The sequence below is a fragment of the Anabas testudineus genome, chromosome 6, assembly GCF_900324465.2.
Source record: "Anabas testudineus chromosome 6, fAnaTes1.2, whole genome shotgun sequence".
NCBI classification, from domain to species: domain Eukaryota; kingdom Metazoa; phylum Chordata; class Actinopteri; order Anabantiformes; family Anabantidae; genus Anabas; species Anabas testudineus.
Genome location: NC_046615.1, coordinates 3,776,489 through 3,796,431, shown reverse-complemented (window position 1 = coordinate 3,796,431; position 19,943 = coordinate 3,776,489). Strand labels below are relative to the sequence as shown.

The 19,943-nt window shown below is 40.3% G+C and overlaps 1 protein-coding gene across 1 annotated transcript in view; it reads left to right on the top strand.

The window, feature by feature from the left end:
* spon1b (spondin 1b) overlaps positions 1–19,943 on the top strand; it is a 74,715-nt gene that overhangs the window by 43,952 nt on the left and 10,820 nt on the right. Inside the window, exons 7-10 of the mRNA XM_026365293.1 lie at positions 10,093–10,157; positions 13,316–13,517; positions 17,274–17,414; positions 17,923–17,998. Of these exons, the coding sequence (XP_026221078.1) occupies positions 10,093–10,157; positions 13,316–13,517; positions 17,274–17,414; positions 17,923–17,998 (484 nt within the window). The remainder of the gene's footprint in view (positions 1–10,092; positions 10,158–13,315; positions 13,518–17,273; positions 17,415–17,922; positions 17,999–19,943) is intronic.

Below are 19,943 nucleotides of genomic sequence, written 5' to 3'. Positions count from 1 at the left end.
AGACTCTCTTTCAGCCAGTCTACTGTCGGCCCTCCGTGTTTTTTTCCAAGTGGTCATAAACAAAAATCCCTGCGAGCAGTGACTTTATTCCCACGACAGGACCGAGGGCATGGAATTCATCACTCGCTTTGACTGAATTACACCTCGGCTCAGCTCAAGATCAAAGCAATTACTGGACTTTCACTCCCACTCTGACCTCCCCCTTCTCCATTTTTTCTCTGCTCTCCTCCTCACAAAACTCTACTTTTTTATTTACTTTACAATACCTCACATCCTACTCTCACCATCCTGTACAGTCTTTCTGTCTGACTCGCGTGCTCACGTGTGCTTTTTGTTTTTCTTTTCTTTTTCCAACTCTGTGAACTTGCGTTTTTCTTACTTGATGCATGTTGCTCATAGAAGTTTTTTTTTTTACTTTAAAACCTCTTATCTCTTGTACAGTGTGACACAATTGTACCTGTAGACTGATAGAAGTTGCTTTAACGTCATAGCTGTGACCTTGTCTGTTGGTAGTTTTCTATCCCATCAGTGGCTAAGCAGCAGCAGCCAAATGTCCTGAGGGTAAATCAGTCCCTGATTTGATATCTAAGCTGGAACCCATGAGATTGGTTTGATTGGAGGCCACTGTTGAACAGAATTACCAGGTGCTTCATTTTGCAGCATCAACTTTCATTACATATGAAGTCTGCAGCTCTGATTACCTTCACATACAACTAGTCATTATCATTATAGTCCAAGGTGAACAGCTATTTCAAGAGGATGATGCTGTCTTGTTAACCTGCTAACCTCAAGTTGTCCAATCTCATTGCAGTGATTAAATAATTGATGGTTTCCATGTGAAGGCTGTGCATCACACCTACACTAATACTCAATACCTTAATGAGTACTTTAAGTATATCACATATATACATAATTATCTCACAATGGTGCAGCACAAGCACTGGAAAAATCCACAATGTGCAGAGTAACCCCATTTTTCAGATTTTCAGTTTCTCTGAGTTATAAGAGAGATCTTCTAAAGAACTCTTGCTCAACTCTGACAGGTGCACTGAAGTATGTACATGACATTATATTTTCCTCACTTAGCCCTGACCTGCTCAAAGCATTGAGAGAAACACAGACAAAGCTGATGAGGTCATGAAGCTCTATGGAAGAGCTGTGTTATTTTCTGAAAATGCACAGCTTCCAGCTTCTTTCAATCAGGATCACCTTGGTTATTGTAATCCTAATACATGCTGTTCATTCATGGTATACGTTAGACAATCATAAAATGGTTATATATTCTCATCAAACCATAAATACTATTTTAACAGGAGTCTTAAGTGCATCAAAATCACAAAAATCACCAATCACCAAATTTGGGGCTCAACCGGGCACCGTGGAGACTGTTCAGTAGTTCAACAAACACCAACAATGTGAACGAGGATCAGTGTGGTGGTGGTCAGCTGACACTGTCATACATGAATGCATGTCTAACCTTAAAGAGACATTTTAACATAAAGCCCTATTGTAAGAGTCCGTTTCTCTTTTTGTACTTTTTCCACATAGAGGTTTTCTTAGGTCAGCCTCTCTAGTACAATATAACACAAATGAAACTGCCAGAGGCAATTTCAAAATCATGACCTTAGCTGCAAGAAGAAAAGAATCAGTTCTCAGTTGAGCACATAATGACCTTTGCCTTCTTCCCAAATTACAGCTAAGAAAAGATTTAAGATTGCCGTTTTGATCAATTTTCTGTAGCTTTCTATAGAAAAGGTCACATTAATAACCTAGGGAAAGATGTCAGAGGCTTTTTTTCCCCCAAACACCTAAAAAACGGAGTCAATCAGTAAAGATTTACTTGGCCCAAGTGATTGCAAAGATAGGGAAAGTCACAGTGACACATGAATTACACAGTAGGACAGTGAGGACCAAGAAGAGGGCAAGAAGCCCCCAAATGGTACAAGGCACTGATCACATAAGAAAAAAGAAAAAGACGTTCAGGAAGATCTTTTCATGATGATGATGTTAATGGTTTGCAGTCTTTAAGACATCATCTCCGTTTCCATATCCACTTCAAACGCAAATTCAAAAGGCTTTCTGCTGAAGCTGCCACATTTCCCTTATAACGAAACCTTGGTTTTCAAAAGCGCTTTCATGCCATTTCTTTTCTCATCTTGAAAAGCTTTTTTCTTGTTTTCTCATCTGTTGTAACACATTTTTATATTCTGCCCTGTTTTTTTTTTTTTTTTACATTACATTACTGACAACAATGACTTGTTTTTTCAATCAGCGGCATCATCCATTTTCCCCAAACTACCTCCAAGTTAAATGGCTCGGTAAACAGATAAACAAAGCAGCTGTTGTACATTAGCACTTTAAAAAGGGATGATCTGTGGGTGTGCTTTTGCTCATATTGTTCTCACATAAATGCTTGCCTTTGTACAGGTCTGCACCACATACTGTAGTCCTTAGCCTGATGTACCCAGGACTACAGTATAAAAAGCCTCATTCTTCAGCCATTATTAATTGGAACCTGTTTGGTTCTTTGTAGCAAACAGAGAAGTTTGCCAAGACAAAGTGTTCACTAATGTGACAATATTTCCTCAGGTGAATGTGTCACATATTACACCTGACACTGGTGTGATGGATTTCCCAACCCTCAGGTTATAATATCTTGCTGGGAATCACACACTGATACACACAAAGTAATGTTGGCACGGAAAGACACACAGCAAAGGGCAGGAAATAGGTGTACACATAGCACTGTGGCTGCACTTCTGTCATAAAACTTCACACCAAAAAAAATACTTTAGTCACATTTGCATTTGTGTAACAATACACATAAGATATTTCTTAAAGGCCTAAAAAATCCTCTACTCAATGAGCTCCTTACTGGTATCGTTGGGGTTCTACATCAACACATTTTCTGACGTTAAATCAGATTTTATCTATGTTTTATCTATGTTTCTATGTTTGTGTTTCCTGTAACCTGGGGCCATGAGGAGTTTTGAGGGTTTCCACATCTTATAAACCAGTAAGTGTTGAGCAGTCCTCAGCTTGTGCCCAAGTAGACTATATGGTCATGGGTCACCCCTTTTTATCTTTAAGGTGAAGTCTCCACTGCCTCCATCCTTGGTTCTGGCACTCAGCTCCCCCATCTAGCCTTCCCAAACCATTTGTCTTGCTGTGTTAGATGTCGAGAGTCAGTCTACCCTGAGTGTGTGATTGTGTCTGGGAATTTGGGCTGTCTTTTGGTCAACCTAAAACTAACAGTCCCAAGTGGTGGCAAGAAGACTACTTGATGGATGTTGTTGCAGCTTCTTTGCTTGACAGCTTTAGATTTTGCAATTGTTTGCTGCTAACAATCACCATTGAGAGACTCCACCGTGATGTCCCCTTTCCGTGGCCTTTGGTCAACAACTCATGATGCGTTCTCTCTCTCTTCATCTGACAGTGAGCACGCCAGTGTTTCTGCAAGGCCCCGTCATAAAAGTTTGATGAGCTATAAAAAACATCAGCAACTGAATCAAGAACTCAATTCAGAGTGACTCAACTTTCCAGAGCTCTGACCAAGTAGTCTGGAAGTTAAGTTTGTGGTTGATGGCTTGCTCCAATTGGACCAAATGGTGGGTTTTCACACCCAAATCATCCTATGACATGTACTTTATACATGCACTACCTCCAGACACCTTTCATTCCACTGGGCACTCTTGAGGTCTGTGAAAAGTGTCCTACAAGTATACTATCCCAAAGCACCTCTGGTGCTCTTCACTTTGTCCCAGCCCTGAGACATGAATACTTAATGTTTTAAAGTAATACATCAGATTGGGTTTAGTTTTTGCCATGGTATCAGATACAATATTTATAAACCCCAGACCACCAGGGAATGCTACTTCCACACTACATTACATAAACAGCATGTTTTTTATACACTGATGTTCAATCTTTGTAAGTAGTATCATTGCAGCCCTCGACTGGTAAAGGTCTCATAAAAACTCTTTTTTAATGTAGGTTGCAGTGATCAATTGTTGTCAACCCTGGCACTCAAAGTGTGTTTTATATGAAGTATTAAAGCAGCCTTTAATCTCAGAATTGATTAAATCTCATAAAATTGTAAAAAAATAACACACATTAAACATTTTGGGATTAAAAAACAATAAACAATGGAATTAGTTTATTTCAAACGTGTTTACGGTTCTGCTATAGGGGAACACAGGTTGTTATTTTGTACAATTACAGCAGTTAGCTTGAGGGACAAGTAAATTACAGTGTAATTGGACAGATGATGCACCATGGCTCTTGGCTTCATATCCATGCCACAGGTGGTTGAAAAATAAGCCACTGAGCTGAAGACATTGTGTGTGTGTGTGTGTGTGTGTGTGTGTGTGTGTGTGTGTGTGTGTGTGTGTGTCTATTTGAAATATTATTTGACAAATGATTGAAGATATTGTGTTAGACAAGGAGAATTGCAATCTATTTCTACTAGGGCAGATTGTTTCATCACATAGTCACCTTTGGATAAAACTACGTGTGTGTTTCTCTGTGTAGTATTGGCCTAAGTGAATCCTCAGGCTGTGTGTCTGTGTGTGTTCCTGCATTTTGACTGAAGCTGTGAATTTTATCCGACTGAGTTACAACGTATCGGCCCAGTCATCCGTCTGTTTCACAGCCCCTATGCAATTGTAATGGCATTAGTGCAGTGTTGATTTTTTTATTAGACACCTTTCCCCAAAGTCCCCAGGCTCATTTTCCTTTATTAGACGGAGTCTGGAAAGACAATACAGAGCCTCGAAGTGCTGTGCCAGTCACTGCAGGCAAAACTTCATTCCAACGTGAGCGACTGATAAGTGAGCAGAAGTGAGACCACAGAGGGGATTTGGGAAGGAATGGCAGAGGCTGACTGACTTCTTCTCTTCTCTGTCCTCTCTAAATTTGAGAAATATCACACAAAAACAAACACGGGATTGTCTTTTTAAATTGATAAGTGGATGTCTTTTCTGTGTTGTTGGCTAGTGAACGAACAAAATTCATGCTTCTGTGTGGAGGTAAAAATATATAGATTTTGGAAACATTACAAAGTATCAAATCAACTCTGAATGACTGTTGTTCAGGCAATGGGCACCAATATGCTAATAGGCTGACCATCTAAATTCAAACATACAATTGATAAATGAGAACAATTTAAGATTTCTGCTGTTACACTGAGATGGAAACTGAGGTGGTCTGTTGTCATGTAACTGAGGATGCTCTTGGATCAGTACACACTTTAATAATTATAATTATAATACTGCTATATTATAATTTGTGCTTATCGCACAATTTCCTTATTGACAGCTGAATAAGGTCTAAAATGTTCTTGCAATAATGGTATTATTAAAAGATTTTATATATTAAAAGATTATTTGATCGGCCTGTGCCTTCATTCAGCTTTTAATCTATGTTATAATCTGCAAAGCATAAAGCCCAGGTGCCATGTGGGTCTGTTTTCCTCTTTCATTTTACGTTTGCAGATGTTCTGCACATCGCCCCCCGTATCTCTCTCTATCTGTCTTTACCCCATCAACCACTTTCCTATTCCATCAGTCTGGCGATCTAGACATTTTGTCGTGGCTCAGACGGTGCACACACAGCAATAAGTCACTTTTTTTCTACCCAGGCCTTCAACAGCATTTACAGTGGCAAGCAAAAGTATGTGAACCTTTTGGAATTGTGTGGTTTTCTGCATTAATTTGTCATAAAACATAATCTGATCTTCATCTAATTTAAGAGTATTAACAAATATAATGTGCTTTAAATAATGACGATGACTTCTAATGAAAAAAGTATGTGAACTCTTGAAATTTATAACCCCCACCCTTTTTTGGCAGCAATAAACTCAGCCAGGTGCTTTTTTTGTAGCTGAATTTTAGCCTATTTTCTGAACTACTTTAGCTCTGTCATAATCTTTGAACGTCTCATGTGTGGCTCTCTTCAGGTTGTTCTATAGCATCTCTATTGGGTTGAGGTCTGGGTTCTGACTTCACTCAGAAAGGTGGATTTAGTTTTTTTCTGCAGCGATTCAGTTGTGGGTTTTCGTTCATTGTCCTGTAGCTTCACCCAACTTCTAATGATTTTCATCTGATGGCATATTATCCTCAAGAACTGTTTAAAACGCTTGAGAATTAATCTTCCCCTGATCACTGCAAGCTGCCCAGGCCCTGATGCAGCAAATCAGACCCAAGTCATGATGTTTCCTCCACTATACATCACGATTGAGATGATGTTTTTATGCTGATACACAGTGCCTTTTTTACGCCGGATGTAGTTCTGTGTATTCTTTTCAAATAGTTCAATATAGTTCATCAGTCCACAAAACATTTTGCTAATACTGCTGTGGAGTGACACAGATGGTAGCCAGATTCAGTGATGCCTTCTAATCTTTGACTGTCTCTCTGTGAATTTCTGAATTCTCCTTTCTGAAAGCTCCTTTTGGTAAGGCATGACTCACATAAGCGTATTCTTCTTGTGCAGAGCAAACTCAAAAACACTGATTGTTTTTTGTCAGTCCAAGCAGCTCTAGTCTACACCTCCAAACAAATTTTAATTCCTTATGATTTAATTATTTACTAGTTATTAATTCCAAGGGTTCACATACTTTTTCCACTAGCACTATGAAGTTTTCATGCTTGTTCTCAATAAAGACAAGAAAAACGTGTTAGCATTTTTTGTTTATTATTGTAGGAACATTATATTTATTAATCCTCTTGACCTAGATGAAGATCAGATCACATTTTATGACTAATAAATGCAGAAAGCCACACAATTCCAAAATGTTCACATACTTTTTCTTGCTACTGTATTGTGTTGGCCAGCAGCATCACTTACTAATCTTTGTTATTAAGATGTGCCCCAGTCTTCTATTTCCTCTTCATTTTTGCTGCTGTCACACCTGCAGCTGCAGCGTCTGACAGAACATGAATAGCAGCAGATTTGATGTGAGATGTGAGAGAGTTGCTCGAGTAAGAGAGTCTCAACTTGATGGAATCCAGTCACTGTAACACATTCAGGGGGTAAATGCTTGTGTCATCATTATTGATGAATATAACGTCTTTTAGCCATGTAGTGTACTGTGTAGATAGAAAGCTGCTGTGAAACAAAATCGTATTGATAATAGTTGTAGTTAATCCAATCAAGTGGATATATTTCACTTCTTTGTGAAGAGATCCACTCAGTGTGACTAAGTTGGAAGATGAAACCCTCTTATTATGACAAACATTTTTCTCAGGTTGAGCACTGTGGATTTTGGCCTCCATCATTAACAAAGCAAACTTCATTTGGGCACATCCTTAAAGGCCTGTATGAACAGATGAAGTGGTTACTTTACCTTTAATATTCAGTGTGCCTAGATATTCACTTACACTTACAGCAAGGGCTGTGCTGGTTCTGAAACCACAGCACACCCTGTGTCACTGAGTCAGCTGTGAGTCCCACATTCCTGCTGCAATCCACCTTAGTCTTTTTCTGTTTGTGTTTCTTTCACCCGTCTTTTATTTTTTATTCCTGTCTTCCTTATCCCCCCTCTCGTCTTTTCTATCACTTTCCCTGCCCCATCTGCCCTCGTCCTTGTATCACTTTGTGCACCCATGCTTGCTGTTTTTCTTCTCCTTTGTCTCCTCCACAATTTTCTTTTCCGCTTTGCTCTCCTTTCCTGACCTGCTTCCCCTCCATCCCACCTCCACCTCCACCTCCAGCTCCACGTCCCTCTCCTTCTGTTCTTTTCCTGGGCCTCGAAAAACATTCATGAAAATGTAATGTGCATTTAAACATTTGTAAATCACTGTCATTTTGTGCCATTACGATAATTACAATAAACAAACAAGCCCATTATAGGAAGATTTGCATCTCCTAGCAGTGCTCATGAAGCACTTTATACTACATGATACCAGGGCTGCCATAAAATGTGCAGGACTGTTTCACTGTTTTGTTTTGTTTTTTTGCCTAAATCGAACCAAAGCAGTGGGAGCTTCTGATAATGGCACATGGTGGATGGACTGAAAGAAGAATGATGGCAACAATTACCTTGAACATGTTTATCTAGAAAATGGGAAATGTTATTACTGGCTTACTTTCATTGGAGCTTCCAAAGATGGAAAAGCCTGAACAACCGCGGCAAAAGTGTTGAGTTGTGTCTAACTGGGATTTGAGGATGCGGTGGCTTCACATTGGAAAAATGACAAAATGAAGCAGAGTGCATGTTAGTATTTTGACATATGTACCAAAATTACTCCATTTTGAGGGATTTGTAGTGCGTTGTCAGAAATGTTGTGGTTCACTGGTGCCTCACAGTGAGGTGTGTAATGGAAACTGACTTCCAGTGACCTTTCCATCATCTACCTGCCTCCTGTCAAACTCTGTGAAGAACTGATATTGGATTTCTTTTGTTTTTTCTCTTTCATTGGAGTGTTTATATTGGAGTAATTTTTGGAGTAAATCAATATTAGAAAATATTTATTAGCTTAACTTTGATGATCTTCCTAAAATGATCTTCCTAAAAATTTCTTCTTTTTGAGCAACATACTGTATGTAGCTTGTTCAGGAGTGGGAACTTCACACATCGTGAGAGGACAAATGGACATATGGATATACTTGAATAGAGACAACCCAAAAATTAGACACGTACAGTGTTATCAAATACAGTGCACGTCACAGCAGTGTGAAGTTTGTCTGTCTGGTGATTCGGTAAAGAATGAGAGAGTTGAGAGAGTTTGAACCCATGAAGATCATACTTTAGATGAACTCACTTGTTGTTCATATAAACGATTGATTTGTGTTTGTTTTTAGACAGTTGTTGGCCGGCACTTTACTCAGCAGACACTGAACAACATTATCATTCACTGGGTCTCATGTCTTTGGCCAACTGATGAATACAAAGCCAATATTCAGTGTCCTTAAGAAAAGTTCACTCTTTCACAAACTCACAGAAATACGTTTTGCTTGCGATTTGTTATTTCAAATCTGGCTCCTTGCATACTATAAGTACTGCTTTAATGAGTGTTACCCTAACGACATGCTGAAGAATTTATATATAGCAGAAGTTACTGCAACAATAAACACTTCTATTTCTCGGACTGATGCCCGACCTGCCTTTAAATCCATCCGTTGTACATTAATCCTTCTATGTATCAGCCTGTCTTTCTTAAGTCCATGTCAGCTTGTGTGTTTCTGTCCCTCTCTCTGTCTACATTCATATATATTTGTATCTGTGTGTGTGTGTGTGTGTGTGTGTGTGGGTTTGTTTGTGGGTGTGAGAGGATGGAGTGAGTTTTGAGGCCAGAGAGGCCACAGAACCCCAGGCTGCTCAGAAGAGAAGATGGACACAGACTTGTAAACTTGTTTTTATCCACATACACAGACACACAAACACACACACACACACACACACACACACACACACACACACACACACACACACACACACACACACACATACACACTTGTTTTCTTCACACCACCCCAGGGAAGAGAGGAGGCTTTCAAGGCGACTGTGGAATCTTCAGTCAACCAGAAAAAAAAAGATTTTTTTTTTTTTTTGGCATATCCCAAACTGAGGCAATGTGTGTGTGTTTGTGTGTGTATGTGTGTGTGTGTTTGTGTGTGTCTTCAAAGGAGATAAAGACAAAAAGATGGTGGAAACACAATAAAAGCACTTAGTAAACTGGAAAGGCCATATTGGGACCTTCCAGTTCAGACCTAATCAACCACTGTGTGACAGTAAATCCATCATCTGTCGCTCTGCTTTTGGCTGAATGATTACATCCGATGCATAACGATAGTTAATGTATCGCGCAGTACATGAAGTGGCCGTAATGCTACAGTGACTAAAGAGTGTGGTGAGTGCTGTGCGGGGAGCAGAGTGAGATGAGACATTTGATAAGAGACACGTTGTCCAGGCTCCTAAGCCTTTAAAAAGTGGAATATGCTTTTCTGTCTTTGGATGAGGGTGTTCACTCTCAGTCATGTCAATTTGTCAATTTTGGCCTTTTTCCTGACAACGTTTCTTTATAGTCATCCATTTAGTGACAAATTGCTTCTTGTATCTCCCACTCTCTCTTCCTCTGTCTCTCTCTGCAGGGAGATGAAGTACTGACTGTCATTAAAACGAAGGCTCAGTGGCCGGCGTGGCAGCCGCTCAACCTGTAAGTATCACTCAGTGTCAGGTTCACTAAAGGGAAAAGCCATACCTTTGAGAGGTATGATTGAAAGTTTTAGGGACAAAAACGTGCAACTTAACAGTCACACAGTCAATATCAACGTTCGGGGAGGAAGTGCAGAAATAGTTCTCATGGACTAATGTTTGCTGACATCTATGGATATAGTCCATTTAAAAAACAGCAGTTTTCAGCTATGAGCTGTTTCCAACATTAACAGTGGACATCTCCAAGTGATCACAGACTTTAGAACAGTAGTGTAAATATTCTTGGAGTTTTTCTCACAGTTTTAATTTCTTTCTGGGCATGTGAGCAGTGTTTGGGATTCACTGTGCATACTAGTAATTTAATCTGGGCACAAATGTTCATAATATCACTTTAATTCCAGTGGCTGCATAGAGAGTTAACCAGGTTGGAAGTCGATATTATATTATATTCATTATATTTACCTACATACATGTGTCCACATCATAACTTCAGTCATGGGCCAGCACTCAAAGCGCTGTGTACTAAAAGCCACTTATCACTGTGACACTGTTTTCACAGTCTGATCAACTAACCCTAACCCCCTAACCCTAATATGATGACAAGGAGACAGCTACCACTAGCTAGACCAAGTTCTTTTTATTAGTGGGCTGCACCTGTCAAAAGTAAAATAAAACATGGACAAGACAGCAACTTTGGTCATTCATGCCCACTAGATAGTCTAGTGGTAAGATCACCGCTCAGTTCAAATCCCGGCTGTGGTCTAACTCCAGTAGGGGTCCTGAGGCAAGACCCCCTTACACTTCCACTGCCTACCTTTGTACCCTGGTCTCACTTGTAAGTCGTGTCTTGGCAGAAGCTTTTATCCTTAAGCGTCTGCCAGGACACGACTGGATAAATGGATAAATGTAATTCATAATGTTATTTTTTACAAAGAGTCCCTCTGCTTTTCCTTTAATAATACATATAACGTAAGAAAAATGTTTTATTAAACATCTTTGCTTTCTGGAGGAACAGCCCAACCAGCACTAAACTTTAACTTTAACACTCTAAATGAGGAAGAGGGAGGTTGAACACTTTAACACGCACAAGGCTCTGCACCCCCCTCGCCCATGTCTGCTATGTAGCTCCTCCAGCAGTGATGCCGCACATATGTGCATGAAGAGACACCAAATGGGACAAGCTCCCCCTCTCCTGCATCAATTTGAGGAGCGGGTAGCTTCTCGTGACATATACCATCCCAGCTGTCAGATGTGTAGAAATAACAGTGACAGTAACACCTGGCACCTGTTGACTGCTGCTCCAACACTTGATAGATACATTTGCAGTGTCAGGGTGTCAGCCAGTACGAATGGATAAAATGTGACTGATATTGGATGTCAGGAAGCGATGAAAACAGTAAATATATGTCGACTGAATAAAATCTACAGTCTTCAGCTTCAGCTAGCTAAGAATGCCTCCATGATTCATCCATGATCACGATTCTACATCCAATACTTTTATTCTCTAAATAAATGTGAATAACACTGGTGCTGTCATTTCTGTCACAAGTCAGGGAACACTGATAATGTTATATTATATAATATGACTTCTGCCAAAAGCAATATTACATATTACTTTTACTACTTTGTATCAGATCAAAAATGAAACAGCCTTGCACAATAGTACATATCCCATACTGGACTGTGGTGTGGTGTCATTAGCACTCTGATGTTTACAGTGCGTCTCCTAGCAAAACCCAATTGATCAGTTATTCATCAGGTTTTTGGCACCATTGTGCTTCACAAAGTCCAATATTTCACAAATACTGTGTGTTCCTGGATGAAAACGTCCCGTTTTGTTGTCTGAAACAAAATGATTAGATGTTTCTCTGTAGGTTGAGATTGTACAGCCTTGGTTTTATAAAGGGTTTGTGATGGCTAATCTAAAAAAACAAACAAAAACATTTTAATAAAAGGTGATATTTAAAAGCCCTGCCACAGTTCAGTGGTCTTTAAATTGTAATACAATAGAGATACTACATATACTGTACCTACTTTTCTATATACAGTACAGGTTAATCAACAGAAACAGTATGAGACAGAATTAATATGTTTGTTACCACAGTTGTATAATCCCCTAATGCTACCTTTTAAATGAATAACTACACCAAGACAAATGAATAATTAGCAGGTACTTAAAAAGTGAAAATCCTTCCTGACCCAATTAAAAAAGCTGTAAATTATAATTAAAATGCTCCTATTACTGTATAAAGACTAGATGAATACTATAGTATATTAGTGAATTGTACTAAGCGTAATTGTTTTGTGATGACTTCCTTTATGCGCCTCTGAAAAGCCACACTGACTTGTCTGAGTTGTCACACACTCTGTCTCACCCTGTGCACTCTTTGGAATTAGTTCAAGAGCAATTAGAAAGTTATCACAATTCTAGCCCTCAGCACTGTACTGGCATGAACACACACACACACACACACACACACACGCTCTCTCTTTCTCTCTCTCTTTCTCTCTCTCTCTTTCTCTCTAATGTACTGTATCTTTCACCAGACATCTGTTTAATTACCCCACCCCCCACCCACCACCCCCCAGCGTTGTCTGTCATTTGTGATATATTGTGCCACTATTATTTTTTACTAATGAGAACATTCACACACGTGTGTGCCCACACACTCCGACACTTAGACTTATGAAATATTAGCTGATTTTTTCAGCATTGCATGCAAAGTTGTCAGGTCGTTCTAAAAGAGTTATGTTTGCACTTATGTCTTGGTTAAGGCGCCATAATTAAGATACCAAAGACAGTTCTTCACAGAGTAACTTATTATTAAAAAATACCTTAATAATTAAATTCAGCTGGTTTTAGACAGGCAAAGTGAATATGTCATAGGGAGCTACTTTCTGACACTAATTGGCTATTTTGGAGCTTCAATTATCCTGCAATTACTGGAGTGTGACAAGGGTCAGAGGTCATGACATTATAACCAACCATTTTGCAATTAATTAGCTAATAATTGCAATAGCAGAGCGATGGGATATGGGAAATGTTTCTCCTGACATCATTACATTTAAACATGCCTCATGCTGTCTCATTTAAATAATTTGCAATTATATGTTCTTTATTTGTGCATCGTTTGCTCTTTTGTCATTCCTCGCTAACAGGCGGGCAGCTCCGTCAGCAGAGTTCTCTGTGGACAGGACCCGTCACCTGATGTCCTTCCTCACCATGCTCGGGCCCAGTCCGGACTGGAACGTGGGGCTGTCAGGAGAAGATCTCTGTACTAAGGAGTGTGGCTGGGTGCAGAGGCTGGTGACAGACCTGATTCCCTGGGACGCTGGCACTGATAGTGGTGTGACATATGAGGTATTCTATCCTAATTTGCCTAAGTATTTCAAACATCTACCAGGAGTGAGAGTTACTGTGGTTACGTCACAATTTGGAACCATTGACTGAAAAAGCCAAAGGGCCATGACCCGCTGAACCAGCCATCAGCTGGTGTTGGACCATCGGTGAGCATCTGTCAACCAAGTTTTTGCAGTGTGTCCTATGCTGACTACAGATTACCACCACCCTATGTCATAGTGCCACTTTTTGAAACAGGCGAAGGTGACGTGAAAGTAGGTAAAAGTCACTGCTAGATCTTTGATCTTGGGTTGATGTGTCGCAGCCTAAACAACTTGCTGACCAAGTGTGAAATTACTACCAGTCTTCTATGTGACCTGCATGCCTGCCACAAGTATAACTGACATACACCAAGCAAAAGTAACACTCAGAGCTCCTAGCACTAATGTATTCATTTCACAATACTGTGAACATCACTGTAGCTTGAGATCCTTGTTAGCCTCCATAACTACTAAGTCATGTTGGTTAACTGATTTATGGTTGTGCAGCAACAATAAACTAGCAAAATGAAATACATTGTTGTAAATAATAAGCTGTAGCTGATATTAGCTGAAGTCAGTGTGTTTAACTTGACCTTTGACCTACTAATTTAATGACAACATACAACAACTGAAGCATGTATTTGAGTTGATCACACTTTGACTACAAATAACTGAAGGATGAGCGGCTGTTGAGGCCGTGTTTCATCAGGACATATGATACTGTTTATGAGACACTTGTGTTGCCCACGCATTGTTTAAAGGTGCAGCGATGTAGTCTTATTGTTAATAGATAAAACAGCTCCTTTATCAATAGCTGACAATTAAAGTATATTGCATATTATAAGATGTGTAGCTGTTGGCAGTAAGCAGCATTTGTATTAAACTGCTGCAGCACTTGACTTCCACCTGTCTGTTACTCTGACTGACTTCTGTTTTCTACATCGTTGGAGTGAACACTGCTCATGCATATTCACACACTGTTTAGAGACAGCAATTCAATTTTAGCTTACAAACTCATGAATAGCAAGGAGCCTGTTCTGCTGGGACAAAGCGCTAAATACTTTTTTTGGACCTAAGTAGACATCTTTGAAAACAGGGACTGTGCATTTTTAAACATAGACGTTGTTGTCCTGGCCCTGTTTTCAGCCTTTTATCAAACAGCTGTCTCACGTACACTGGTACCTTTGCAGCTTGTCCAGTTTCTTAATGTGTGTTCTAAATTATAAATGATGTCTGCATGTATTACTTTATGACACAACGTAAATGCCTGACATCCTGAAGGATTTCTTTTTCATGCTTATGATATACTTCTAATACTTTTACTCTGCAAAGTGTTCCCCTTAATTTGATGCATGTTGCTTGCAAACTTAACCACCAGATCATGCATACATGCTACTTTGAGAGCAGGCATTAAATGACTGCCACCTACAGATAGGGACATGGAATTACAAAAAACACCAAATTTCAAAACTGTACTTGCTCATCTTCGTGCTGTGAAAAGCAGCAAAGCTTTTATTATTTCTTTCTGTTTGCAAAGTTGTAGTTTCTAATTGTCTCCAACAAGTCTTTAGTCTCACATGATCTTTTCAACCAAAACATCAGAGAAGAAAACTACAAAGAGAATTGTCAACATTGTTGTCACTGCGCTGTAGATGAGGATGTAGCTTCATATCCTCTTTAATACTGCCTTTGTAGATGTCTTCTTTTTGACTCGTTTAATAATGCTGCATATATTAAATCAAAAGCTAATTTGAAAATTGAAACAACAAAGTCAAGTTAACCTAAGGATCAAAGAGAATGAATTATTTTTGTCTATAGCGAGTTCTGTTTTTTTTTTTACACTCCATAAAATGACACACATGCAGTCACAGACACCTGGAAACAACAAATGTATCTCTTATTAAAGGGGCTTTTTAATGGGTATAAATGACGCACACTTGATCAAACAGACTCTGGACCAGATGGCTGAGGGGAGAAACAGACATTGTAGGTGACTCTTTGAGGCCACTGACACCTTTCTATGTTTGGTTTGAGGTGGAGTATAAAATCAATGCTGTCATTGTTGTATTATAATGTTTTATTTAATCTGCTTTGACTCATTGCTGCTCTGCACTCTCTCCCCTCAAGAGAAATATTATTGTATTGTTGTTGTTGTTGTCTTACTGACATGCATACATTCACAGACATGTTATTGGATTAGTATTCTTGTCCCACAAATAATTCCCATGCCCTAAATTTTGGCTGTTTAACTTTGATTACTCCAACTATTCCTCAGTGTAACACACAGACTCTCCTCCCTCAGGCATTTTTTGATATCCAGTATACGAGAACAGATGTTTTCCTCCAGGACACTAACCAATGCAGAGATTCGTGATTTGTAGAATGCTAATGTGGTAGGGTGGGGATAGTTGTTCTTCAAATCATGACCTTATCTTCACTTATAGCAAATTATTTACACATGTCCATCTCCCCCAATTGTTAAAGAGCTTAATTCACCTTTAGACTCACATTGAGAACTTAGAAACACATCCTTTACCTGTCAGATGACAGTGAAAACTGTGAGGTCCTTGAATTATAACTTCAGGATGTTAAATTGGAATCTCCAGATGTTTAATTTATCTCAGAGATACTATTTCTTTCTCAAAAGGTTACTGCAGCTCAAGACAACAGGTCTTTTCTATGTAAGATACTTAAAGCTTACATCCTTAAACCACCAGATCCTCCTTTACACACTTTCTGACTTGGCCATCACTGGTACAGCTCTGGCCTGGCTTAAGTCCTACTTGTCTGGACGTACCTTCAAGTAATCTTGGCAGAGGCAGGTTTCTAACTCTCACTGTCTCTGCAATGGTGGGCCGCAGGGCTCAGTTCTTGGTCTTCCACTCTTTTCAATCAATACCACATCCCAAGATTCCATGATCCAGTTGCATGATTTTTCCTATGATTGCTATGCTGACAACAGACAGCTCTTCATTTCCACTGGATGACTCCGCTGTCTCACTACGCATCTCAAAATGCTCAAAAATGAGGTACGTTAGGACACATGACACATGACATGACACAACTTTTCAGATCTCTGCACCAGCATCCTGTAGCTGCTGCATCAGGTTTAGAGCCCTGACCCTTGCCTAATAAATGGCCAACTGAACAGCACAGGTCTATCTGAACTCTCTCACCCTGGTCTACACTCCCTCTCTCTCACTGCGCTCTGCAAGCAAACAACATTTTGTGGTCCCCTTACCTCACCTCAAAATGTTTCAGCTCTGTAGATCTATGATGGTGGAACGACCTACAAACCTCTGCACGCTCAGCTGCCTCACTCTCAATTTTCAAAAACTTGCTGAAAACAGAACTCTTCCAAACCTCTCTTTGTACGTCTTTCTCTACAATAATCAAAACAAAACTAAATAAAAAAAACAATTGCACTCAGTAATTGCCTTTTTTGGTCACCTGTCACTGTAAAGTCTTTTCCACCATTAAAGAGACATGGAGCAATTAATTTGTAGTGTCCATTTTTTGACTCTATGTCTATTAATCTTTGTAAGTTTGTGTTTTGTCTCTGTCAACTCGTGGGAAACATCTAGCTGCTGAAACAGAAAAGTTGCAGGCTGTAAAACAATCAATTAGGCGGAAATAGCTACATACTCATAGCAGCTGAGGGAACTGGAGTGACGCATCTCACTTTACACATAAAGTTAATTGTTGTTTTCTTTTTCACTTATTTCACCCCTTGCAGTCACCAAACAAGCCCACCATACCTCAGGAGAAGATCCGGCCACTGACCAGTTTGGATCATCCCCAAAGCCCATTCTATGACCCAGAGGGAGGGGCAATTACACCTGTGGCTAGGGTGGTGGTGGAACGTATCGCCAGGAAGGTACAATGTACTTTGTAAGAGTGTTTGTGAGCATATATATGCTTTTTTTAAAAATGATCTTACATCAGGAACTGTGGTCAACTGGAACATATCTGAATCTAAACGTGGTCCAAACCTGGCTCAGCACTAACTAACGCGAGTCCATACCCAACATGTGGACTTGTGGGCCTGTGGAGTTGCTCAAGCTCCATCTGTGGCCATATAGGCTACTGAGCATTTCTATGACCAGAGTAGTAAACGTCTAAGGGTATACAGATGGGAGAAAAAAAACGGCATTTCAGTTTAGCATTTTCATCTGTACTCCTGTCTTTGTGAAGAGGTAATACAGACATGTTCAGCTAAAAATTTGTTAAATTAGTTTGAGTGAAAGTTAACCCAAGCAAATAGGGTTAGTGTTCTTTCGTTGTTTCATGCTATAGTGCTATTTACTGCATAGCCCGAGACACATTTTTGCATGAACGATGCTTAAAGCCTCAGCGTGTGACTCAAGGTTCTCTTTTGTGTGTAGGGAGAACAATGTAATGTGGTCCCAGACACCATAGATGACATCGTAGCTGATATTGGACAGGAGGAGAAGGAGGAAGGTACGGTACATGCACTAACACACATAAACACATCTTGATGCTTTCCTGATTACAGTCCCTCAGGACACCAAATAACAGTGTACAATATAAAAGCTGCAGTATTATTATTTTTATTCCCACTCTGTCATTAGATGATATTGCATTCCTTGTTCTTTGAACTTTGAACAGTTCACTGTGTTTGCTAAACATTCACTTTAACTATCAAGTCATGTAGCTCACAGACTGAGCAGACACTGTAGGGATTCATTGTCTAATGATGCCCAAGGACACACACACATAGCTCATTATAGACGCAAGTGGTTTAAGCCAAGTGTCAGATGGGAGGTCCGATAGTCAGACTACACATCTGGCAGGGCCAGATCCAATCTGATTTCCAATCTGCTGTGGGCGCCCCAGTGCTGCAAAGCAACATGAGTACGTCTAGAGTCAAGTCCTGTCCTTAAAAAACATACTTTAAGTTTTGTGATACATCACAGATTCTGTCACTCTGGACAGTGATGTTTCAGCTTTGCTGCACAACTGTTTGTGGAGAAAAGAGAAGGTGTAAATGCAGTTCGCTGCTGTTGCTACTTTTCATTCGCACCAGTGTTGCCAACATGGCGACTTACCAAATCCTCTTGGCAACTTTTTTTTGTCAAACGCGACTATCGACTTTTCCTGGTGTTGTGGAGACTCTGACGTGAAAGGTACTGTCCTCAACAAGCAGCGGCTGCTGCCATGAGACCCTCCCCCTTCTCAAAGCACTCACGGGCGATCAGTGTCACAGTAGCTGGAGACCCAGTGAGAATGGAGCTAGTCTGAGCATATCCAAAAGGCTAAGATATGCCAACATCTATATAACTCAGTACTTTATATACTAAATGCTGTCATTGTCATGGGGTGTGACCATATCTTGGCCAAGCACAAAGACCACCTTGATGAGTTGAGTGAAATCAGTTGCACTTTGACATACCCTCCTCACATAGTTGCAGGTAGATGTAACATTCACAAAGCCGCCCAGTACAACCACAGTGTGACCTGTGGTCACTGGCAGAACGGTTGGGGTTAATTAAGGGTCTTTCTCAAGGGCACCACTGTAGTGCTGATGAGTGATGGGACAATTGCTGCTTTTACACAAACTTGCTTCTCAACCCTTTGACCTGAGCACCAGATGGGAGGTACTGTGTCAGCAAGATCTCTAGCTCCCAGGTGGATCTTATACAGGTAACAAGCTGACATTGGCAGCCCTCTCAGCTCGTTACCTGTATAAAGAGACCTGTCCACAGAAGCAATCAATTAATCCAGATTCCAAACTCTTCACCATGGCCAAGACCAAAGAGCTTCCAAGGATGTCAGGGACAAGATTGTGGACCTACACAAGCTGGAATGGCCTACAAGACCATCGCCAAGCAGCTGGGTGAGAAGGTGACAACAGTTGGTGCAATTATTCGCAAATGGAAGAAACATAAATTAACTGCCAATCTCCCTCTGTCTGGAGCTCCATGCAAGATCTCACCTCGTGGAGTTTCAATGATAATGAGAACGGTGAGGAATCAGCCAAGAACCACTCGGGAGGAACTTGTCAATGATCTCAAGGCAGCTGGGACCATAGTCACCAAAAAACAGTTGGTAACACACTACGCCGTGAAGGACTGAAATCCTGCTGTGCCCGCAAGGTCCCCCTGCTCAAGAAAGCCCATCTACAGGCCCGTTTGAAGTTTGCCACTGAACATCTGACTGATTCAGAGGAAGACTGGGTGAAAGTGTTGTGGTCAGATAAGACCAAAATCGAGCTCTTTGGCATCAACTCAACTCGCTGTGTTTGGAGGAGGAGGAAGGCTGCCTATGACTCCAAAAACACCATCCCCACTGTTAAATATGGAGGTGGAAACATTATGCTTTGGGGGGTGTTTTTCTGCCAAGGGGACAGGACAATTGCACCGCATCAAAGGGAGGATGGATGGGG